The sequence below is a fragment of the Pseudorca crassidens genome, chromosome 17 (genome assembly GCF_039906515.1).
Source record: "Pseudorca crassidens isolate mPseCra1 chromosome 17, mPseCra1.hap1, whole genome shotgun sequence".
Classification (NCBI taxonomy): Eukaryota; Metazoa; Chordata; class Mammalia; order Artiodactyla; family Delphinidae; genus Pseudorca; species Pseudorca crassidens.
Genome location: NC_090312.1, coordinates 40,514,260 through 40,540,396, shown reverse-complemented (window position 1 = coordinate 40,540,396; position 26,137 = coordinate 40,514,260). Strand labels below are relative to the sequence as shown.

At 40.3% G+C, this 26,137-nt stretch overlaps 1 protein-coding gene and 1 long non-coding RNA gene across 2 annotated transcripts in view; both read left to right on the top strand.

Moving 5' to 3' along the window:
* The first annotated feature begins 28 nt into the window (after window positions 1–28).
* On the top strand, window positions 29–22,840 carry LOC137210704 (uncharacterized). The gene is made up of 3 exons (XR_010936672.1): window positions 29–154; window positions 12,831–13,041; window positions 20,919–22,840. It is a non-coding gene; the product is annotated as an uncharacterized lncRNA (long non-coding RNA).
* Window positions 22,841–24,858: 2,018 nt separating this feature from the next.
* The window catches only part of SDC2 (syndecan 2), a 121,444-nt gene continuing 120,165 nt past the window's right edge, over window positions 24,859–26,137 (top strand). Inside the window, exon 1 of the mRNA XM_067711717.1 lies at window positions 24,859–25,536. Within this exon, the coding sequence (XP_067567818.1) occupies window positions 25,477–25,536 (60 nt within the window). The 5' untranslated portion in view covers window positions 24,859–25,476. The remainder of the gene's footprint in view (window positions 25,537–26,137) is intronic.

The window sequence follows — 26,137 nt, the reverse complement described above, 5'->3', positions numbered from 1 at the left end:
AACGTCTTGCTATCTTGTTTCAAGGTAGGACAGACTCTACAGTACAATTTATGCTCCAAAGCTTGAGAGGATCTGATGGAAACCACATGCTTCCCCCTCCCTGTCCTGCTGCCTTCACTACCCTACAGATGCCTTCTGAGAGAACTCCTTCAAGGTATCACTTGCACATGAAATTCTGTCTTTGGCTCTGTTTCTACGGAACTTAATCTAAAATGTGGCCTAAGTTCTCAAGACACTTAGTAGGGGCTGTTTAGGGCACATGATAGGTGACCTGGAAGATGATAATAAGAAGCTATGGGATTGCAGAAGAAGGAGAGATTTGGGCTGGAGGAGCAGGGAAGGCATCCCAGACTAACCTGGGCCAAAATTCCGGTTGTATGCACCTAATCAAAAAAGCATCCTTTCAGACCAGGCTTGTGTCCTATGTACGCAGTCATTGTGTCCTATGTACGCAGAATGTGTAACACTATTTTCAATTCAACCTTAGTTGTCACAAAGTCATTTTTTTTTTGCTCAAAAGCAATAATGCTTCTACCCCTTAGGTCCTCAATGTTAAAAGTAAAACTTAAAAGCTCAAATTTTTGTTGCACCTGGAAACCAAATAAAAAGTTTCTAAGACAAGTAAAATTAGGTTTGTAGTTTTTCCTGAATACATTAAAAAAAAAGACAAAATAAACCATTAAGTTCTGAGACATCTCAGCAATTCATACTATGATCTTTTTGTTTTATTTTCCCTTTAGGTGATATACTGCTTAATATGTAAGCATTTATTGCCATTGTGTCTCAGAATTTTAATTCATTACATTTTCTGTGGTTTACATGCTTCTGTTCTTCCTGACATCCTCTGCTACCCAACACAACTCCTGCCCCCATTCAGACTCTTCTCTCCCACCATCCATACAGATGCTTCCCACACACACATTTTCTATTTTTAAACAAAAGAACTATGGCCATTGGCCAGCTATTCTGGGAGTCATAAGAATATCATATGAATTCACTGAAAAAGACACTGACTATATATTCCATTGGAGGGGCAGATAGCAAATCTAAAGGACAGTGAACAACAGGTCCTACCATATAGCACAGAGAACTATATTCAGTATCCTATGATAAACCATAATGGAAAAGAATATTTTAAAAAAAGAATGTGTGTGTGTGTGTATGTATATATATATATATATATATATATATATATATATATACATATATATAGCTGAATCACTTTGCTGTACAGCAGAAATTAATACATTGTAAATCAACTATACTCAATAAAAAAAATTAAAGAATCTGAAGGACAGTGTCTTCCCCAGCACATAAGAACAACCAACAAAGACCAATCATTTGCCGCTGAATAGGACAGAAAAATGGTAATTAGTGACTCTCCACTACACATCTGCTTCTTCATCCCCTTCCTTCTTACCCACCAGTTCCTTACCTTTCCTGGACCGTTGCCAGGAACCAAACACAAACCAAACTGAACTGTAGGAACTGGCCCTAAACTGACTCAGTTCGACAACACAGTCACTCCAGCCCTGCTGGGTACCACCTGGAGAGCCTGGCCCTGCCAGGGTGGCTGAAAGGCTGCAGGTCTTCCACCCTGGACCAGAGGTGCTTACGTATGAAAGGGGGAGTTAGAAGGGACCCCTTACCTGCCTCTGTCTACTTCTCACTCAGAAACACACTGGCATGTATGTTTTGACACTCAGTTGGAGAGCCTCCAGTGTAGTTCTTTGATTTTTGCTTTCTTAGGGTATAAAGTTGAAACTTGGAGGAAAATGACAAAAAAGATGCTTTTACTCCTTCCTCTCATTTCTCTCTTAAAAATATACATTAATATATGCTTTGGGTTTTCATATAGTCTTTTTTATAATTATTTGCTTTGCTCTTTTTAGTTCTAAACCAAGAATGGAGATATACCAGAATCCAGATACCTCCTAAATTACTTCAAGGGCAAATGAGGAATCATGCTAGTGAACAGAGCATGTAGTAGTTAAACATACTGAAGTATTTCTATTTCTAACAAAAGCCTTGTAAAACATGTTGGTCATCTGCATTTAATATCGTAACAAAAACAGAAGAAAAACAGAGTGATTTGTTCAAAACTCATCACATTATGAGAGGCAAAGCAAGAACCCAAGAACTCTTTGATCTGAACCCAAAAGAGCTTGTTTACCTTCCAGTACAATGGGGGGGGGGTGGAAGTTGTGAGTATACGTCTTTGAACATAAAACAAAAACAGAAATATAACTTCTAGTCCATTTACTAATTCTCAGAGAATGCAGCCTCCAGTTTTAAAGTCTGTTTCAGCATTTGAATGATTTCTGTACAAGCCTCAGTTAAGGCTTCATTTAGATTGCTATTAGCAGCATTGCTATATAAGAGATTTTGTGACCACCTAGAGGGGTGGGATAGGGAGGCCAGTGGGAGGGAGACACAAGAGGGAGGGGTTATGGGGATATATGTATACATATAGCTGATTCACTTTGTTATACAGCAGAAACTAACACAACATTGTAAAGCAATTATACTCTAAAAACAATGTTAAAAAAAAAAAGGAAATTAGATGTTTACATATCATCTCTCTATCCCCACCCTTAAATGTGCATTGCTGTTTCCAGTTGTCCATAAAAGCAATAAAGCCATCATCAACAACTTCTATCTAAAACTGATGTGTGCCTTTATGACTCACTTCTCGTGCACCTATCTTGAGAGCACTAAAGCTGAGCAGGAAAACCATAACTCAAACCCTGCCCTTAAAAAAAAGTATGCTTTGTCAGCCAATGACAAAGGATCTGCAATGAGAACGTTAAAGGCAAGCAAATTGAGACATACCAAGAAGAAGACTTCACCAGGGAAGAAGAGCACTAGAACATAATAGAAAGAAATGAAATAATTTATGGTTTTCTCAGAATTAGCAGGTTGGGGTAAGTTTCCTGGCTTACTTTTTTTTTTTTTTTTACATCTTTATTGGAGTACAATTGCTTTACAATGGTGTGTCAGTTTCTGCCCTACAGCAAAGTGAATCAGCCATACATATACACATGCTCCCACATCTCCTCCCTCCTGCGTCTCCCTCCGTCCCACCCTCCCCTGGCTTACTTTTATCTTAATTCTTTACAAATATGAAGACAATTGTCACTTTTATTACTAGATAAAATATCTATCCAAGACTATGATCTTGTATTTGAATTGTCAGAAGGGCTTTCTTTTACTATTTTCAGCATGTAATTGGCTAAAATGGAACCACAGCCTATTTAATTATTTCTGCCCCTTGTTTCCCTGTTATCTAAAGAAGTTCCAAAACCTGAGAATGAGGTTTAAACTCATAATTTGCAACTCATCTTTCGGTTTTTGTTGCTGTTGTTATCGTGTAAAACAGTTACCATTTCTAACTCTATTCCTGTATTTATTCCCTCCTCTAGGAGGGCAAAAATAAATTGAGTTAGACTTCAATAAAATTAAATGGTTGTGATATTTTTCAATTGAAAAAAACCCCCACCAATATTCTCTATGCTATTAATGACCCCTGCCATCGCCACAGCTGTGCTCTGACTCTCTTGTGGGTCCAAAAGAGAGGCAACTGTTTTATAGGCCGGTGAAAGTTATAATGGGCAAGGATTCAAAACCTTTATCTATTATGCTAATTTAAGCTAATCTGAGTTTATGATCGTTGGGGAGATTTGTGATCCATGTGCAAATTATTATGACAATAAATTATTTTCCAGTTGGGTTTAGTGTAAAGGAAATGAGCATGATTCTATGACTAGGCAGAGGAGAAGTTTCCTAAGAAAAACAATCAAGGGTTGGAATGAGAAATAGTTTCCCAGAGATATGTCAAAATGTGAGTCAGGTACTAATTTGTCCTGAGAGATTTAGTTGAAGCATCTCTGGAGGCTGAGTGATAAATGATATAACTCTGAAGGCTCTTCCCATTCCTGCAATCTGATGATAAATCTGGACATAACATTAGATTTGTGTCCTTTCAAATGGGTGACATGGCCTTCTCTCCCTTTGACTCCAATAAGAAAAATATCTGTTGCGAGATTTTCTTCTTAGACTTCCTGTCACTTTTCCTACCTGAAAACAATAAAGACAGACTCAATTACCTATAAAGGGAAACAAAGTGAAATTGGATCCCTCCCTCATACCAAACACAACAATCAATTTTATCAATATATGAATTATTTATTTGTCAAATGCAAAACTTTTAGAGTTCTGTAGGTGATTATTTTTCTGACCATAGATCTTTTAAATATGTCAAAATGTGCTGGCCATAAAATAAAAGCTTGAGCAATTCAACTACATTAAAACAACTTCAGCTCATCAAAAGAGACCTTTCAAAAGTGAAAAGGTAAGACTGAGGGAAGGTATCTGGAGCACATATAACAGACAATATTGTTATTAAGATATACACAGAACTCCTTCAAGTTAATAGGAAAAAGACAAATAATACAATAGAAAAACAGGAAAAAGAAATGAAGAGTCATTTCACAGAAGAGGTAACATAAATGGCCAATGCAAATCAAGACTGTGAGATACCATTTTATACCAACTTAATCGGCAAAAATTAAGAAATCTGACAATACCAAATATTGGAAAGGATATAAATCAACAGGATCACTTGTACATTGCAAATAGGAGTGTACATTGATACATTAATTCCGGAAAACACTTCAGCATCATCTTGTAAAGTCATGTCTCATGATACAGCAATTCTACTCCTAGGCATATACTTGTGCATTACACAAACACTCATATTTTGGGGGATAGAAAAAAATGTATGTTCACACTAGAAGAATAGATAAATTATTCTGTGACATGTTCACTCAATAGAATGAGTGAACTATAACTACAACAACATGCATGTATTTTAGTAACACAACATTGAATAAGAAAAACAAGTCTGAGATATAAAATAAGCAAAACTGGGACTTCCCTGGTGGTACAGTGGTTAAGAATCTGCCTGCCCATGCAGGGGACACGGGTTCAATCCCTGGTCCGGGAAGATCCCACATGCTGCGGAGCAACAAAGCCTGTGTGCCCCAACTACTGAACCTGCGCTCTAGAGCCCGCGAGCCACAACTACTGAAGCTCGCAAGCCTGGAGCCCGTGCTCCACAACAAGAGAAGCCACTGCAATGAGAAGCCTGTGCACAGCAACGAAGACCCAACTCAGCCAAAAATAATTAAAATAAAAAATAAATAAATTTTTTAAAATGCTGCAAATTGAGAACACAATGATAAAAATTATAAAAAAATAAAACAAGCAAAACTAGAAAGCATATTGTTTAAGCATATATTTAAAAATGATAAACCAAATTCAGGATAATAGTTTTTTCTGGAGTTGAGGAAGATAGCACATAGAAAAGTTTAATTTAGGGATAGTTGTAGATCTTAGATTGCATGGCAGCTTCTTAGGTTTTTACTAAATAATTAAAGACATAAATAACTGAAAAGAAAAGATAGTTATGCCCAGACCAAAGAGGACAGTGTTTGTGAACCAAGGATTATGATTAACCCGGTTTTGTATATATACATCCAAAAGAAATAAAAAAATAAAACAAGTGTTTTCACAATGGGTTTATTTGTGCTTTTATGATATTTCAAGTATTATAAAGTATTGACAAATCTCCATTCACAGATTCTATACTACTTAACAGTATGTTTATCCACCTCTCCCCACTTTATCTCTTCTTACTGTTTCCTTTTTGGCTTACAGTTGAGAAAATGAGCAGAAAAGAAAACACTTCAATGTTTTTCTCATAAAACAGTGGTGAGCCTAGAAAAATGACTTCTTAGCTTTTAGCTTTATACCCAACAGCACACCAGTGCCCACTTCCCCTAATTAGCAGCAATGACTTCATAGTTCTTTGAGTTTTTCATTTTTGTTTATGGGTCTACTTTTTTCCTTAATCAATCTTGCTTCAGGGATTAATAGTTTCATTAATGTTTTCAAATAACTGACATTTTGCTTTGTTAATTTTCTTTACTGTTGGTCTATTTTCTATATTATTATTCCTGACTTTACTATTTTCCTTCTTTCTACCCATTTGAGTTCATTTTGCTTTTTAAGCTGGAAATTTAGGGAGTTGATTTGAAAACTTTCTTTGTTTCTAATATAAGTATTGAAAGTTATGCATTTCTCTCTAAACACTGCTTTAGTTATATTTCACAAACCTTGATACAGAATTTTCATTCACTTGAAAAGTCTTTCTCATGTATCTTATGATTTCTTCTTTGACTTATTGGTTTAAAATTATGCCGTTTAATTTCCAAAAGTTTGGGCCTTTTCTAAGTATCTAATTATTATTACTTTTTAATTTGTTATTAGTTTCTGAGTAGTTTCTACTATGGCCAGAGAACATATTCTGCATGATTTAAATCACTTCTGAAATTTAAGGATACTTACTTTATGTCAAAGGTATGGTGTACCTTAGTGAATGTCCCTTGAAAAGAATGTATATTCTGCAGTGGTTGGGTATAGTGTTCTGTAAATGTCAATAAGGTTAAGTTGATTGGTAGTTTTGTTCATATCTTCTACCTCCTTACTGATTTTTAAAATCTATTTCTTGTATCAATTACTGATAAAAGAGTGTTAAAATATCCAGCTACGATTGTCTTCCTTTAGTTCTGACAGTTTTGCTTCATGTCTTTTGAAGCTCTGGTACTAGCTGCATAAATATTCAGGATTATTATGTTTTCCTGACTAAATGACACTTCAATATTATGAAAAGTCTTTTTATTTATTTAAAAATTTCTTTAACTTTTTATTTTATATGGGAGTATAGCTGATTAACAATGTTGTGATAGTTTGACCCGGGCATACATATACATGTATCCATTCTCCCCCAGACTCCCCTCCCATCCAGGCTGCCACTTAACATTGAGCAGACTTCTCTGTGCTATACAGTAGGTCCTTGTTGGTTATCCGTACATGTCAATCCCAAACTCCCTAATTATCCCTTCCCTCCACCCTTCCCCCACAGGTAACCATAAGCTCATTCTGTAAGTCTATGAGTCCATTTCTGTTTTGTAAATACATTCATTTTTATCATTTCTTTTTAGATTCCACATATAAGCAATATCATATTATATTTCTCTTTCTCTGTCTGACTTAATTCACTCAGTATGACAATCTCTAAGTCCATCCATGTTGCTGCAAATGGCATTATTTCGTTCTTTTTTATGGCTGAGTAATATTCCATTGTATATATGTACCACATTTTCCTTATCCATTCTTCTGTTGATGGACATTTAGGTTGCTTCCATGTCTTGGCTTTTATAAACAGTGCTGCAATGAACACTGGGGTACATGAATCCTTTCAGACCCTGTTTTTCTCCAGATATATGCCCAGGTGTGGGATTGTGGGGTCACATGGTAGCTCTATTTTTAGTTTTTAAGGAAACTCCATACTGTTCTCCATAGTGGCTGTACCAATTTACATTCCCACCAACAGTGTAGGAAGGTTCCCTTCTCTCCACACCCTCTTCCAGCACTTATTGTTTGTGGATTTTTTGATGATAGCCATTTTGACTGGTGTGAGGTGATATCTCATTGTAGTTTTGATTTGCACTTCTCTAATCATTAGCGATGCTGAACATCTTTTCATATGCCTCTTGGCCATCTGTATGTCTTCCTTGGAAAAATATCTATTTATGTCTTCTGCCCATTTTTTGACTGGGTTTTTTGTTTTGAAGATATTAAGCCACATGAGCTCTTTGTAGATTTTGGAGACTAATCCCTTCTCAGTCACATCATTTGCAAATATTTTCTCCCAATCTGTGGGTTGTCTTTTCATTTTGTTTATGGTTTCCTTTGCTGTGCAAGAGCTGTTGCGTTTAATGCTATCCCATTTGTTTATTTTTGTTTTTATTTCCATTACTCTGGAAGGTGGATAAAAGATATTGCTACAATTTATGTCAGACAGTGTTCTGCCTATGTTTTCATCTAGGAATTTTATAGTATCCTGTCTCACATTTAGGTTCTTAATCCATTTTGAGCTTATTTTTGTGTATGGTGTTAAAGAATGATCTAATTCCATTCTTTTAAGTTTAGCTGTCCAGTTTTCCCAGCAGCATTTGTTGAGGAGACTGTCTTTCCACCATTGTATAGTCCAGCCTCCTTTGTCATAGATTAAGTGACCATAGGTACATGGGTTTACTTCTGGGCTTTCTATCCTGTACCATTGAACTATAGTTCTATTTTTGTGCCAGTAAAATACTGTTTTGGTGACTATAGCTTTGTACTATAGTCTGAAGTCAGGGAGCCTGATTCTTCCAGCTTCATTTTTCTTTCTCAAGTTTGCTTTGGCTATTAGGGGTCTTTTATGTCTCCATACAAATTTTAGGATTTTTTTTATCTAGTTCTGTAAAAAATGACATTGGTAATTTGATAAGAATTTCATTGTATCTGCAGATTGCCTTGGGTAGTATAGTCATTTTGACAATATTGATTCTTCCAATCCAAGAACATGATATATCTTTCCATCTGTTTGTGTCTTCTTCAATTTCTTTCATCAGTGTCCTATAGTTTTCAGAATACAGTTGTACTGTCCCCTTAGGTAGGTTTATTCCTAGGTATTTTATTCTTTTTGATGCAGTGGTAAATGGGATTGTTTCTTGAATTTCCCTTTCTGCTCTTTCATTGTTAGCATATAGAAACGCAACAGATTTCTGTGTATTTTGTAGCCTGTAACTTTACCAAATTCATTGATGAGCTCTATAATGTACTGTTGGATTCGAATTGCTAGTATTTTTTTTTTTTTTTTTTTTTTTTGCGGTACACGGGCCTCTCACTGTTGTGGCCTCTCCCGTTGCGGAGCACAGGCTCCAGACGCGCAGGCTTAGCGGCCATGGCTCACGGGCCCAGCCGCTCCGCGGCATGTGGGATCTTCCCGGACCGGGGCACGAACTCGCATCCCCTATATCGGCAGGCGGACTCTCAACCACTGCGCCACCAGGGAAGCCCCGAATTGCTAGTATTTTGTTGAGGATTTTTGCATCTATGTTCATCAGTGATATTGGCCTGTAATTTTCTTTTTTTGTGATATCTTTGTCTGGTTTGGGTATGGTGATGGTGGCCTTCTAGAATGAGTTTGGGAGTGTTCCTTCCTCTGCAATTTTTTGGAAGAGTTTGAGAAGGATAGGTGTTAGCTATTCTCTAAATGTTTGATAGAATTTGCCTGTGAAGCCATCTGGCCCTGGACTTTTGTTTGTTGGAAGATTTTTAAATACAGTTTCAATTTCATTACTTGTGATTGGTCTGTTTATATTTTCTATTTCTTCCTGATTCAGTTTTGGAAGGTTGTACTTTTCTAAGAATTTGTCTATTTTTCCAGGTTGTCCATTTTATTGGCATATGGTTGCATATAGTAGTCTCTTATGATCCTTTGTAATTCTGTAGTGTCAGTTGTAACTTCTTTCTCATTTCTAATTTTATTGATTTGAGTCCTCTCTCTTTTTTTATTAACATCTTTATTGGAGTATAATTGCTTTACAATGGTGTGTTAGTTTCTTCTGTATAACAAAGTGAATCAGCAGTACATATACATACATCCCCATATCTCTTTCTTGCGTCTCCCTCCCACCCTCCCTATCCCACTCATCTAGGTGGGCACAAAGCATGGAGCTGATCTCCCTGTGCTATGTGGCTGCTTCCCACTAGCTATCTATTTTACATTTGGTAGCATATATATGTCCATGCCACTCTCTCATTTCGTCCCAGCTTACCCTTCCCCCTCCCCATGTCCTCAAGTCCAATCTCTATGTCTGCATCTTTTTTCCTGTCCTGCCCCTAGGTTCTTCAGAACCTTTTTTTTTTTTAGATTCCCTATATATGTGTTAGCATGCAATATTTGTATATCTCTTTCTGACTTACTTCACTCTGTATGACAGTCTCTAGGTCCATCCACTTAACTACAAATGACTCAATTTCATTTATTTTTATGGCTGAGTAATATTCCATTGTATATATGTGCCACATCTTCTTTATCCATTCATCTGTCAATGGACACTTAGGTTGTTTCCATGCCTGACTATTGTAAATAGAGCTGTAATGATCATTGTGGTACCTGACTCTTTTTGAATTATGGTTTTCTCTGGGTATATGCCCAGCAGTGGGATTGCTGGGTTGTATGGCAGTTCTATTTTTAGTTTTTTGATGAATCTCCATACTGGCCTCCACAGTGGCTGTATCAATTTACATTCCCACCAACAGTGCAAGAGGGTCCCCTTTTCTCCACACCCTCTCCAACATTTATTGTTTATAGATTTTTGATGATGGCCATTCTGACTGGTGTGAGGTGATACCTCATTGTAGTTTTGATTTGCATTTCTCTAATGATTAGTGATGTTGAGCATCCTTTCAGGTGTTTGTTGGCAATCTGTATATCTTCGTTGGAGAAATGTCTGTTTAGGTCTTCTGCCCAGTTTTGGATTGGGTTGTTTGTTTTTTGATATTGAGCTGCACAAGCTGCTCGTATATTTTCGAGATTAATCCTTTGTCAGTTGCTTTGATTGCAAATAATTTCTCCCATTCTGAGGGTTGTCTTTTCTTCTTGTTTATGGTTTCCTTTGCTGTGCAAAAGCTTTTAAGTTTCATTAGGTCCCATTTGTTTATTTTTGCTTTTATTTCCATTTCTCTAAGAGGTGGGTCAAAAAGGATCTTGCTGTGATTTATGTCATAGAGTGTTCTGCCTACGTTTCCCTCTAAGAGTTTGATAGTGTCTGGCCTTACATTTAGGTCTTTAATCCATTTTGAGTTTACTTTTGTGTATGGTGTTAGAGAATGTTGTAATTTCATTCTTTTACATGTAGCTGTCCAGTTTTCCCAGCACCACTTATTGAAGTGGCTGCCTTTTCTCCATTGTATATTCTTGCCTCCTTTATCAAAAATAAAGTGACCATATGTGCATGGGTTTATCTCTGGGCTTTATATCCTGTTCCATTGATCTATATTTCTGTTTTTGTGCCAGTACCATACTGTCTTGATTACTGCAGCTTTGTGGTATAGCCTGAAGTCAGGGAGCCTGATTCCAACAGCTCCATTTTTCTTGCTATGGCTCTTCTGGGTCTTTTGTGTTTCCATACAAATTGTGAAATATTTTGTTCTAGTTCCGTGAAAAATGCCATTGGTAGTTTGATAGGGATTGCATTGAATCTGTAGATTGCTTTGGGTAGTAATTTTCACAATGTTGATTCTTCCAATCCAAGAACATGGTATATCTCTCCATCTGTTTGTATCATCTTTAATTTCTTTCATCAGTGTCTTATAGTTTTGTGCATACAGGTCTTTTGTCTCCTTAGGTAGGTTTATTCCTAGGTATTTTATTCTGTTTGCTACAGTGGTAAATGGGAGTGTTTCCTTAATTTCCCTTTCAGATTTTTCATCATTGGTGTATAGGAATGCAAGAGATTTCTGTGCATTAATTTTGTATCCTGCTACTTTATCAAATTCATTGATTAGCTCTAGTAGTTTTCTGGTAGCATCTTTAGGATTCTGTATGTATAGTATCATGTCATCAGCAAACAGTGACAGTTTTACTTCTTCTTTTCCAATTTGGAATCCTTTTATTTCTTTTTCTTCTCTGATTGCTGTGGTGAAAACTTCCAAAACTATGTTGAATAACAGTGGTGAGAGTGGGCAAGCTTGTCTTGTTCCTGATATTAGTGGAAATGGTTTCAGTTTTTCACATTGAGAATGATGTTGGCTGTGGGTTTGTCATCTATGGCCTTTATTATGTTGAGGTAAGTTCCCTCCATGCCTACTTTCTGGAGTTTTTATCATAAATGGGAGTTGAATTTTGTCCAAAGCTTTTTCTGCATCTATTGAGATGATCATATGGTTTTTCTTCTTCCGATTATTAATACGGTTTATCACATTGTTTGATTTGCGAATATTGAAGAATCCTTGCATTCCTGGGATAAACCCCACTTGATCATGGTGTATGATCCTTTTAATGTGCTGTTGGATTCTGTTTGCTAGTATTTTGTTGAGGATTTTTGCATCTATGTTCATCAGTGATATTGGCCTGTAGTTTTCTTTTTTTATGGCATCTTTGTCTGGTTTTGTTATCAGGGTGATGGTGGCCTCATAGAACAAGTTTGGGAGTGTTCCTCCTTCTGCTATATTTTGGAAGAGTTTGAGAAGGATAGGTGTTAGCTCTTCTCTAAATGTTTGATAGAATTCACCTGTGAAGCCATCTGGTCCTGGGCTTTTGTTTGTTGGAAGATTTTTAATCACAGTCTCAATTTCAGTGCTTGTGATTGGTCTCTTTATATTTTCTGTTTCTTCCTGGTTCAGTTGTAGAAGGTTGTGAGAATTTGTGCATTTCCTCCAGGTTGTCCATTTTATTGGCATATAGTTGCTTGTAGTAATCGCTCATGATCCTTTGTATTTCTACAGTGTCAGTTGTTACTTCTCCTTTTTCATTTCTGTTTCTATTCATTTGAGTCTTCTCCCTTTTTTTCTTGATGAGTCTGGTTAATGGCTTATCAATTTTTTTAACTTCTCAAGGAACCAGGTTTTAGTTTTATTGATCTTTGCTATCGTTTCCTTCATTTCTTTTTCATTTACTTCTTTTTTTTCCTCTTCTCTTCTTTTTATTTTTTTGAGGCAAGGAGTACGACTTTATTCAGCAAGCCGACAGACCGAGAAGGTGGCAGACTACTGTCTCTGAAAACGACATTCTTTCAGTTTTTCTTATCTGATCTTTATGATTTCTTTCTTTCTGCTAACTTTCAGGGTTTTTGTTCTTCTTTCTCTAATTGCTTTAATTGTAAGGTTAGGTTGTTTATTTGAGATGTTTATTTTATTTTATTTTTTTTTTGCAGTATGCGGGCCTCTCACTGTTATGGCCTCTCCTGTTGTGAAGCACAGGCTCTGGACGTGCAGGCTCAGTGGCAATGGCTCACGGGCCTAACCGCTCCGCGGCACGTGGGATCCTCCCGGACCTGGGCATGAACCCGTGTCCCCTGCATCGGCAGGTGGACTCTCAACCACTGTGATACCAGGGAAGCCCTGAGAAGTTTCTTGATTCTTGAGGTAGGATTTTATTGCTATAAACTTCTCTCTTAGAACTGCTTTTGCTGCATCCTATAGGTTTTGGGCTGTTGTGTTTTGATTGTCATTTGTTTCTAGGTAATTTTTGATTTCCTCTTTGATTTCTTCAGTGATCTCTTGGTTATTTAGTAGTGTATTGTTTAGCCTCCAAGTTTTTGTGTTTTTTACAGTTATTTTCCTGTAGTTGATATCTAGTCTCATAGCATTGTGGTCAGAAAAGATACTTGATATGATTTCAATTTTCTTAAATTTACCAGGGCTTGATTTGTGATCCAAGATGTGATCTATCCTGGAGAATATTCCATGAGCACTTGAGAAGAAAGTGTAATCTTCTGGTTTTGGATGGAATGTCCTATAAGTATCAATTAAGTCCATATTGTTTAATGTATCATTTAAAGCTTGTGTTTCCTTATTTATTTTCATTTTGGATGATCTGTCCATTGGTGAAAGTGGGGTGTTAAAGTCCCCTACTATGATTGTGTTACTGTCGATTTCCCATTTTATGGCTGTTAGCGTTTGCCTTATGTATTGAGGTGCTCCTATCTTGGATGCATAAATATTTACAGTTGTTATATCTTCTTCTTGGATTGATCCCTTGATCATTATGTAGTGTCCTTCTTTGTCTCTTGTAATAGTCTTTATGTTAAAGTCTATTTTGTCTGATATGAGAATTGCTACTCCAGCTTTCCTTTGATGTTCATTTGCATGGAATATCTTTTTCCATCCCCTCACTTTCAGTCTGTATGTGTCCCTAGGTCTGAAGTGGGTGTCTTGTAGACAACATATGTACGGGTCTTGTTTTTGTATCCATTCAGCCAGTCTATGTCTTTTGGTTGGAGCATTTCATCCATTTACATTTAAGGTAGTTATCGATATGTATGTTCCTATTACCATTCTCTTAATTGTTTGTAATTTGTTATTGTAAGTCATTTCCTTCCCTTGTGCTTCCTGCCTAGAGAACTTCCTTTAGCATTTGTTCTAGAGCTGGTTTGGTGGTGCTGGATTCTCTTAGCTTTAGCTTGTATGTAATGGTTTTAATTTCTCTGCTGAATCTGAATGAGATCCTTGCTGGGTATAGCAATCTTGGTTGTAGGTTTTTCCCTTTCATCACTTTGAATATGTCCTGCCACTCTGTTCTGGCTTGCAGAGTTTCTGCTGAAAGATCAGCTGTTAACCTTATGGGGATTCCCGTGTATGTTAAGTGTTGTTTTTCCCTTGCTGCTTTTAATATTTTTCCTTTGTATTTAATTTTTGATAGTTTGATTAATATGTGTCTTGGCGTGTTTCTCCTTGGATTTATCCTGTATGGTACTTTCTGCTCCTCCTGGACTTGATTGACTATTTCCTTACCCATAGTAGGGAAGTTTTCAACTATAATCTCTTCAAATATTTTCTCAGTCCCTTTTTTTTCTCTTCTTCTTCTGCGACCCCTATAATTCGAATGTTGGTGCATTTAACATTGTCCCGAGGTCTCTGAGTTGTCCTCAATTCTTTTCATTCTTTTTCCTTTATTCTGCTGTGTGGTAGTTATTTCCACCATTTTATCTTCCAGGTCACTTATCCGTTCTTCTCTCTCAGTTATTCTGCTATTGATTCCTTCCAGAAAATTTTTAATTTCATTTATTGTGTTGTTCATCATTGTTTGTTTGCTCTTTAGTTCTTCTACGTCCTTGTTAAATGTTTCTCGTATTTTCTCCATTCTATTTCCACGATTTTGGATCATGTTTACTGTCATTACTCTGAATTCTTTTTCAGGTAGACTGCCTATTTCATCTTCGTTTGTTTGGTCTGGTGGGTTTTTAGCTTGCTTATTCATCTGCTGTGTATTTCTCTGTCTTCTCATTTTGTTTAACTTACTGTGTTTGGGGTCTCCGTTTCTCAGGCTGTAGGTTCGCAGTTCCCATTGTTTTTGGTGTCTGCTCCCAGTAGGTAAGTTTGTTTCAGTGCATTGTGTAGGCTTCCTGGTGGAGGGGATTGGTGCCTCTGTTCTAGTGGGTGGGGCTGGATCTTGTCCTTCTGGTGGGCAGGGCCAGGTCCGGTGGTGTGTTTTGGTGTGTCTGTGAGCTTAGTATGACTTTAGGCAGCCTCCCTGCTAATAGGTGGGGTTGTGTTCGTATCTTGCTAGTTGTTTGGCATGGGGCTTCCAGCACTGGAGCTTGCTAGCCATTGGGTGGAGCTGGGTCTTAGTGTTGAGATGGAGATCTCTGGGAGAGTTCTCGCTGATTGACATTACGTGGGGCCAGGAGGTCTCTGGTGTTCCAATGTCCTGGACTCGGCTCTCCCACCTCGGAGACTTAGGCCTAACAACTGGCCGGGGTACAGAGACCCTGCCAGCCACATAGCTCCGAAGAAAAGGATGAAAAAGAAAAGAAAAAAATGAACAGATAGAATCCCAAGGCAAATGGGAAAAGCAAAACTAAACAGACAAAATCACACAAAGAAACATACACATACACACTCACAAAAATAGAAAAAAGGATAAAATAAATAAAAGAATTAAAAATTTAAAAAGGGAAGTGAGCAACAAAACCAATAAACAAATTCAGCAATGATAACAAGCACTAAAAACTAAACTAAGTTAAACATAAAACCAGAAACAAATCAGACGCAGAATGTAAACCCCAAGTCTCCAGTCGCTCCCACAGTCCACCACGTCAATTTTGGGAACATTCGTTGTCTATTCAGGTATTTCAGAGATGCAGCATTTATCAAGTTGATTGTGTGGATTTAATCTGCTCCTCCTGAGGCTGCATGGAGAAATTTCCCTTCCTATTCTTTTTTCGCACAGCTCCTGGGGTTCAGCTTTGGTTTTGGCGCTGCCTCTGCATGTAGGCCACCCTCAGGCATCTGTTCCCGCCTAGACAGGAGGGGGTTAAAGCAGCGGCTGATTAGGGCTCTCTTGCTCACTCAGGCTGGGAGGAGGGAGGGGTAAGTAGTCATAATTGGAATGTGTGCAAGCCTGTGGTGGCAGAGGCCAGCACGACATTGCAACAGCCTGAGGTGTGCTGTGTGTTCTCCAGAGGATGTTGTCCCTGGATCATGGGACCCTGGCAGTGGCGGGCTGCACAGGCTCCAGGTGAAGGTGTGGGTAGTGACCTGTGCTTGCACACAGGATTCTTGGTGGCAGTGGCAGCAGCATTAGCAATTCATGCCTGTCTCTGCTGTCTGAGCTGATAGCCACTGCTCGCACCCATCTCTCAAGTTCACTTAAGCTCTGCCTTCTGTGGGCACATGGAGCAGGAATCCCCTCTTCTCACACACCCCGAAACAAAAGGCCTCTTCAGCAGGTCCAGATTTTTTCCCCCACTCCCTCCCAGCTGGTTGTGGCACACAAGCCCCCTTCAGGCTGTGTTCACGCAGCCAACCCCAGTCCTCTCCCTGGGGTCTGACCTCCAAAGCCCAAGCCTCAGCTCCCAGCTCCCACCCGTCCCGAAGGGTGAGCAGACAAGTGTCTCAGGCTGGTGAGTGGTGGTTGGCCCTGATCCTTTGTGTGGAAATCTCTCTGCTTTGCCCTCCGCACCCCTGTTGCTGAGCTCTCCTCCGTGGCTCCAAAGCTTCCCCCCTGGCCACCCCCTGTCCCCACCAGTGAAGGGGCTTCCTAGTGTGTGGAAACTTATCCTCCTTTACAGCTCCCTCCCAGAGGTGCAGGTCCCATCCCTATTTTTTCTTTTTTCTTTTGCTCTACCCAGGTATGTGGGGGTTTTCCTGCCTTTTAGGAAGTCTGAGGTCTTCTGCCAGCATTTAGTAGGTGTTCTGTAAGAGTTGTTCCACATGTAGATGTATTTTTGATGTATTTATGGGGAGAAAGGTGACCTCCATGTCTTACTCCTCCGCCGTCTTGAACGTCCCTCTAAAATTGTTTATTTTATTGTCTAAAATATTCTTCGAACTTATATGGATGAAAAAATACCCAAAGGTGTCCAAAAATGTGTGGAAAAGAAAAGAAAACAATGTGATGTTAGGGAGAGTAGCAATAATGGTTTTGGAAATTTCAGAAGGTACTATATCTTCAAGGTAATTAAATGAGTATGGTATGACATAGAAACAGACAAATAGATCAGTGGATAGAATAGAGAATTGGAAATAGATTGTAGTATATATAAAAATATATGTAAGTTGGATGAATACCATAGTTGTAGATGGATATATTTATAGCAATCATGCAAGAGCTCTTATAAGAAAAAGGCATGTTGCCATGTAGAAAATGGGAAAAGGATACCAACAGATAATTCACAAAGGGCCAATTCCAAATATAACAAATACACAAAAAGATGCTCTAAAGCTCTGGAACTCAGGAAAATGCACATAACACTAGCAATGAGCTGTCACTTCATACTTATCAAACGGCTAAAAAGAAAGCTAACATCTATTGCTGGCTGTGACATAGAGAAAGGAAAAGCACGATCTCAAGCATCACTGGTGGAAGTGTGAAAACTTTTTGTTGTTGTGAAACCGTCGAACAACATCTGATAAAATTAAAAATGTTTACACTTTCCAACCCAACAATCCCACTCTTGGGAATCTAGCCTTCAGAAAGAAAATCACCATGAATTAAGGAAATATATAAAAGGTATTTCCTGTAAGATTGTTTGTAGGAAACAACTGGAAACAGAATGAATGCCTATTATAGGGAAATGGCTGAATCGAGTAGGAAATACCCACACCAAAGGGAAATATGCAACCATTAAAAAAAAATGCTTGAAATTTCTGTCAAGTGACTTGAAGGAATTTCTACGAGATGGAGAAAGTGTTTAATGGATACTATTTTGTAAAACAGTAGGAACAAAATAAACACAAAAAACTCACGTGTGTGTCATGTATGTGTGTGTGTATCCATACAGGGTTACATGAGAAGGGAGGGAAAGGGAGACATCCAGACTGGGCTGTTCACATAGGTCATCTTGGGGTCCTGGCGTGTGGTGAGTTGGCAGCATGAAGAGCTGCTTTTACAATGAAACCCTGGAGTGAAATCTGCAGAGAACTTCCCTTCCTTTGCTTCATGAATCACTAACAGCTACAAGAAAAAAGAGCAAACATCAGACATGTTCAGTTCTGACTTTATGATAGATTGTATTTTTTTCCTTCCCAGAAGCATTTTCCTTATTTCTATCTGAATTCAAACTAGTGAGATTGTTTTGTTTGTTTTAACAATTCAATTCTCTTTACTTTTATTTCAGAATTTGCAGCTTTAGATTTTTACACTCTTTCCCTAGGTTTTTATTCAGGTTTAAACTTGTTATGGTGCCCATGTTTTTAAAGGTAGATTGATGGGTACTCTTGTTTCCTATGCCCTTACTGATGCTGTTCAGTGTTTTGTTTGTACTTTTAGCCACAACAGAACATGTTTCTATGAGCAAATTTTATTAATACTCAAATATTCTATCCTAGGTTATAATTAATAGGTGAGAATTAATTGTCTTTTTAAAAATTTTCCTTTCTCCGATTTCTTTCTTTATTTTCTTTCTTTATTTATTTTTGGCTGTGTTGGGTCTTCGTTGCGGCACATGGGCTTTCTCTAGTTGCAGCGAGCACGGGCTACTATGCGTTTGGGTGTGCGGGCTTCTCGTTGCGGTAACCTCTCTTGTGAAGCACAGGCTCTAAGCACACAGGCTTCAGTAGTTGCTGCACACGGGCTCAGTAGTTGTGGCTTGCGGGCTCTAGAGCGCAGGCTTAGTAGTTGTGGCGCACGGGCTCTTAGTGGCTCCATGGCATATGGGGTCTTTCTGGACCAGGGCACAAACCCATGTCCCCTGCATTGGCAGGTGGATTCTTAACCACTGCGCCACCGGAGAAGCCCCGAGAATTAATTGTCTTAAAGGTCTTTTACTCAGTTGAGGTGGATCAGGAAAGGTTACCTGGAGGAGGTGTGTAATACATAATAGGTATTCAAATGTTTGCCAGTGAGGACACTTCTAAACTGACACTGAAGGGGCAAGTAGGAATTAGCCAGAGAATAGGGAGAACAGATAGGTTATTCCAGGCAGAGGAAATACTAATAATAACAATTGGCATTTATTGAGACAGCCTGCATTTATTGGAAATTCACTATGTACAAAGTAACTCGATAACCTCTTTGATGCACTAGCTCACGGATTCTACACATTAACCCTATATTTCCAATCTACAGATGAGGAAACCGAGGCTTAGATTCAGTGGCCTGCTCGGGTGTCAAGGCCTCTTAAAACACAGTAAGGGGACTTCCCTGGTGGCGCAGTGATTAAGAATCTGCCTGCCAATGCAGGGGACACGGGTTCGAGCCCTGGTCCAGGAAGATCTCACATGCCGCAGAGCAACAAAGCCCGTGCGCCACAACTACTGAGCCTGTGCGCCTAGAGCCCGTGCTCCACAACAAGAGAAGCCACTGCAATGAGAAGCCCATGCACCGCAACGAAGAGTAGCCCCCGCTCGCTGTGACTAGAGAAAGCCCATGTGCCTCAACGAAGACCCAACACAGCCAAAAATAAATAAATGAGTAAATAATACGAAACACACACACACACACACACACACACACAGAGTAAGGGGTGGAATTGGGATTCAAACTCCAGTCTGTCTGTCGCCAAAGCCTGAGCTATTACCTGCTAGAGTGTACAGCCTACCCTAACTGCAGGTGTAAGAGGCTGCATTCTGTCTCCTGAATGTATTGGGTTACCTAACAACTCACCCAGGCATGACCATACTACCTTCTTCACATTTCACTACCTGAAAGAATTTTGTAACGTTTCACACCTGGATGTTTGTACACCTTGCCTTCTAGATCTTTTAGAAAAATGTTCAGTGAAGCAATTTCCAGTATTAACCTGCAGGTGGTCCCAGTATTAATACTATTCTATTCAGAGAAGTATCTATGTATTCTATTCTGCTTCTAGAAATTTTAAGACACCTAACTCTACTGAGTGGGGAAAATATTTTCCCTAAGGTAATTCAATAATTTAAACACATTTTTTCCTAATTTTTTTCTGAAAATCTAAATAGTTTTTATAGCAGCTTGTCTTCATTAACTGTTCTTTACTCATATATGTGTATAAAGCACTAAATGACAAGGATTCTATTCTATTCCAAGTGAAAGTAAGGTAGTCAAAACTCTGCCTCATTTTCAGCTCTGTCTTTGGGATCGCTTGTTTACCAGGAACAGAAATCCTCTTAAACGAGCTAAGGAAAAAATGAGGAATTTACCTTAAGATACCAGAGTATCTCGTGGATCCTGAAGGAATCAAGTTGACTTGGGTCTCCAAAGAGGCTAGGAAAAGAACTGGAAAAAAATCAGGAACCTACATTATTCTGGAGTCAAGTGTTCTCTATTTCTGATTCTCTCTGTTCACTTGCTTTATTCTTTCTACTGCAGATCAGCCACTTCTATTTCAGCACACAAGGACCCCCTACCGGTTTTGGATGACTCCCAGGTCAATGTACAGTGGAGTTAGACTCTGAGTTCCCTGGTTTAAATGATCTGAAGGTCTGTTGGCCCACTAATAAATTGCTTCCCCCCACATCCAGCCCTGGTCTGAATAATTGTGAGCAAGGAAGCGTGGGATCATTTAGTATATAGTATGTAGGGTTCCCTTCCAGGGCCTTGGAGAGGATGGATCTCTAAGAATAGTAAAGGGGGAATGGCTTGCTGCCATCAAAGTAATAGTCAACAGACAGTAGTAACAAGAGAAGTAACATTTTACATAAAATCAGCCAAGATGAGATATTCCTGTCCAGCTGGACATATACAAATGCAATGCAAATAATTTCAAGATGCCTTAATGGAGCCTTTCTAAATTCACATATCCAAGTATGGCTCTTAGGAAAATGTTGTTTGATGCCCAAGAACGATGTAGTCCGTAAATAATGCTTTCTTTCCATTTTCATAGGATGAAGTTTGACTTGGACCTTAGTCACAGACTTGCGACTTGAGGAAGACTCTTAGTGTAAAATGTATTAACTCTAACACGTTTCAAGAAAATTCATGTTCCTACCCCATGGGTACCTGGCATGTGCCAGGTGATCCACGTATGTTTATCAAGTGAGTGAATGTCAAGTTTTGCCAGTCTTTCAAGAACCATGCCACTCTGTTAGGTAAACTGATAAGAATGTTTTGCCTCCTGTTTTATTCAGGGGACAATTTATGTATTATACAATTTTGACTTTCCTGCCTGTGCCCTGCTGCCCAAAATGTGACAATTTTGTTCAACATTAGCACCGAATCAAATTATAAGACTCAAATGAGCCAACTTCCCTGGCAAAGGGTTGACAGAGGTGAATGGAGAGAATAGTGGAAAGACTGAGGCTAAGAATAGATTTTTTGGATTGCTGGTAGATTTTTATCATGGTCTCCGCTCACTTGCCATTATTAGCATGGGTAATTAATAGCTGGCTAGCTGGATTTCCTCTTAGTCTCAGGTTCTATCATAATTCGAGTGAATTTAATCAGGACTGATGCTAATAACTGGATTTCTAGCCTGGACCCCTGGGAACTTTCCAGGGGATGGTGAGTGGAAGAACAACCGAGAACAACCAAGTGGCATATTTGTCCCTCTGCAGTTTCCTGCTGTGACAGATCACCCTGGAACATACACCTGCTTGTCCACAGTTATATGATATCCTTAGATACCATAATGATAGAATCCAATGTGTCAGCTTGGGTTTAAAAATATGTTTCTAGTAGCTTTCGTTTTTATTATTTCATGTTGTCTGGTTCTCATTATTTCTTATTTTTTATATTTCTGCATGTTAGTCTCTATATTCTGTTCATTTGTTATATTTTCTTCTAAGATTCTTGAGGAAGGGTGTTTATTTTTTAGCAATCAGTGACACTATTTGGGAAGTGATGAGTTTTGCTATTGTATTTGCTGTGCCCCTCAAAGTACAGTCCTCAAATGAAGGACTTGAAAACATATATTAGAGAGGAGCCTCTGGCCCTAGTCACAAGCTACACTTAGTGTATTAGATATATTCCACAAAATTCTACTGAATTTTAGTCCTCATCAGGTTAAAAATATTCCAGTTAGCAAAACACACAAATAGGTGACTATAGACTGAATGTCTGTGTCCCCTGCAAAGTACATATGTTGAAACCCTAATCTCCAAGGTGATAGTACTTGGTGGTGGGGCCTTTTGGGAGGTGTTTAGGTCATGAGAGCATAGCCCTCATGGATAGGACTTGCATCCTTACAAGAGGCTCCAGAGAACTCTCTCACCCCTTTTACCACATGAGGACACAATGAAAAGACAGCTGTCTATGATGAACCAAGAAGCCTGCTCTCACCAGACACTGAATCTGCCAGTGCCTTGGTCTTGGACTCCTCAGCCTCCAGAACTATGAGAAATACATTTTTGTTGTTTATAAGCCACCCAGTCTATGATATTTTCCTTATAGCAGCCCAAACAGACTAAGACACAGGCCTTCATCATTTCCAAGTTTAGACGTGCTTCTAACACCGGGGGACAAGGCCCACCCCCACTCAGCATGGGTAACTTTTTTGTAGCCAGCTCTTGTGTAAGTGCTTTCACTATTCGTGATTGTTACACAGTCAGATTATCCTTTGACCACAACTGTTCATGCATTTGAGCACAAGAACTTGAATATTTACTTGTTATCATATATCTGATATTCTGTGACTGTCAAAATAGTACCATTGCCTTATTACATAAACTCTCAATGCTACATGACCATTGATTAAAAAATACCCAGTCACTGAGAGTCTCATAAACACCAAGAGCCTTGGGGTATGTCTTCAGGTGCACAGCTACATTCCTTCAACAGATGCATCTGCTAATTCATTTTTATCACTGCCTGCCCAAGCTGAATCAGCCACCATGTTTCTTGTTAGGTGGATGCCCCAATAAACAGCAATAGCTGTGAAAGCCAGTGGAGAAGTGCATTTTCCCCTTTCGCTGGAATTCTAATTTATTTGATGGGTTCTTAACTGCTGGGGAGAAAAGGGGTATGACCTTGCCCAAAGCCTGGAGAGCGGACTAGATCTCTTTTGGGAGTAGAGGTGACATTTTATGGCTTTGTGCATTTCTCTCACATTGTTCATTGTCCTTTGGAAAACTCCTTTCAGAAGTCTCCCCTTCTCAAGAAATTCTTCAACCCACAAATAAATTCTACCGAACCCACAGGATCCGAAACCCATAGACCCGGGTTCAGTTTCCCTCCTTAGAAGCTGCTGACTTAGCGTGTGTAGCTGGACCCTTTTCTGCGGCAGGGGCGAATATTACTTTCATCCAAATTACAGGATGACAGTGGCCCCTAGTTTGGCAGCCCTGCAGAAGTAGGAATGGCCATGTTCAGCCGTGTTCAACCCACAAAGAATCCATCTTAAAAATATAGTCGTAGCTCATTCTTCCAAAAACCAAGCCAGACCCACATTGACCCACCCAGGTGCCAGCTCAGTTTCTGTGGAATCAGAAACATCCTGATGTTACAATGCCCAGTCTCCTGATCTTTTTCTTTTCTTTCTTTTTTGCCTACTCTTCCATTTTTCCAAATTACCTCTTGGCTGCCAATGACTTAGATTTGCTTGTTGGGAGCCTGGTAGTTGGAACTTAAAACCAAAGAGGCAGACGTCTCAGAGGTTGTGTTCTCTAAAATTCTCTCCAGTTCTCTAAATTTCTCTAAATTTCAAAACTTATATTTTGAAATATAAGTTCAAAAAATCTCAAGGTCTAGTATCTATATATCTACATCTATGTTTCTTAAAGACTCACAACTCTTATGCAGTATAGATTGAGTTTTAGATGAAAGTTTATCCAAGAAATATTTATTGTGTATCTTTATGCAGTCAGAATGAGAATACAGTGGTGAACAAGACAGAAAGATCCCTGGTTTCCTAGAGTGGGCATTCTAGGAGCAGAATGGCTCCATAGAATTATCTACTTCAGAAGTCAGAGAGAAAAATCGTGCTAGAAACTGGAAGGGAGTATGCATTTGCCATGTTCTGTAGTGTACTATAGACACAGAATTGAAAAAAAAAGATTTCACAGGAAAATATTTCAGGTAGATTACTTCCATTCAGGAAATACATGCTCATTATTTTCTTCAAACTTGAAATTACTTTTTCCTTTGAAGTTCTCTTAAATCTGTTATTATTCAGGATCTCTATCCAATTTCTCATCAAATTGCCCTATTTGTAGCTTCCAAACGTTAACACCTCTGTGCTGAAATGGAGCCTATAAAATGCGTTAGGGGCTTAAACTGTGTGTGAGGCAAAAATGGTATCTAAGCCCTTAATGAAATTCTGAGCTTTGGAAAGTGTCGCATTTTGGGTTTATGGGAGTCTTCTTTCACTTCCTTTTCTTGGGGGGGGGGGTGGGGTTAGGGAGGGTGGGAAATACTCAATACACATTTAATATATTTATTGTCTTCTTTTTTAAAATACAATTTTCATGAACTAGCCATTGTATGAAAATTTCACATTGCTTGAAGGCATCTGTAAACTTCGTGTGTGTGTTTTTCCGACTCTCAAAGCAGTTTCTTCGTACTGGTCTGATTCTCACAGGCAGAAAAGCTAAACATGTCTCTCGTCGCTTCACCGATCTTTCTCCAGAAAAGTGAAAGTGAAGAGAATAGAAAATAGAGAAAAAAGGAGCACGGAGGAGGAGAGAGAAAAAGGGGGAGAGAGTGTGGGGGGGGTGTAAGGGAGTCAGAAAATGAAGGAATACTAGAGCACTGGAGCACAGACTGCGGACGCGCAGACCCAGAGCAGCCACAGCGCGGAGCTGCTGGTGGCCACTGGCCCCCGGAGCTGCCAATCCGGGCGTAATCCTGTAGGAATTTCTCCCGGGTTTAGCTGGGAGTCACACTGCCGCCTCCCCTCCTCGAGACGCCGGGAGAAGCCCGGAGAAGCGGGCTCCGGAGGGAGGCTGGGAGCGGTAGGAGAAGAGGAGGAGGAGAAAGGGAGGAGGACCCTGGGAGGGAGGCGGCGGCGCGGGAGGAGGAGGGGCGCAGCCGCTGAGCCACTAGCTCCGCTCCGACGCGCTTCTCTCCAGATACTCCGGGAGCTCCAGCCGCGCGGATCAGGCGCTCCCACCGCTCTGTACCCAAACTTCAGCTGCAGCTACATTCCAGGGCACCTAATTTATTCCTCAAAAATCAGAAACGGAGCCGCGACACGGGGAAGGAGTCCGCGGAGGAGTACAACAACAGCAGAGCAAGAAGAGCTCCAGAGAGCTGCCTCACCGGAGCAACAGCTAGGCATCGGTTGTGTAGGCACCAACAAGTGAGAAGGCGCCGCGTTCCCGGGGCGCAGCCGCAGGCGCAGCAGGAGGAAGCGAGAGCCCGGAGCCCGAGCTCCCGAGCCCGAGCCGCGGTCGCTGCGGCTGCTCTGCTCCGGTCCTTCTGCGCAGGCTGCGCCGGGCGCTGGGCGAGAGACTTCGTTTTTCCCTCGTTGTAAAGCGGCGGCTGGGAGCAGCCGGGCCCCGGGGAATATGCGGCGCGCTTGGATCCTGCTCACCTTGGGCTTGGTGGCCTGCGTGTCGGCGGAGTCGGTGAGTGGGCCAGGCTGGGGACGCGCGCGCCGCTTAGGGTGCAGAGACCGAGCAGAGTCCGCAGAGCCCGCGGGGAATCGGGGAGCGCCACCTGGGGGATGCCCCCCACTCCCAGACGTGCCCCTCGGCCCCCGGGGATCTGCTGGGACAAATGAGCTCGCTCCTCCACTCCTCTCCCCCTTCGCTTCCCGCAGAAAAGCGCCGCTCGCTGGAGTTGTCCCGAGGTCCCCCGGGATGAGGGCAAGAGTACTGCAGTTTTGTCGAACCGCAGAGGCCCCTGAAGTCACTCCCAACTTCTTCGCAGTCGGAGGGTCTTGCTGCGTGGCCGGGAAGGACCGATGGGGAAGGGTGGCCGGAGAGAGGAAGCCCGGATAGGGCTGCGAGGGAACTGGTCCCCTCCGCGCGCTCCCCGAGACCCGGAGACGCCCTGGAAACTTTGGGGTCCCTTCTCCTGCACACCATCCCCCCCACCCAACCCCCACGCCAGCTTTCCTACTCGATTGAATGCAGGCTCTGGGGAGATGGGGCTCAGCTTTAAGAAACCCTTGAGTGTCCGGAGAGGAAAGTTTGCAAAAAGTTCTTTTGTTTGATGTTCCTCTGG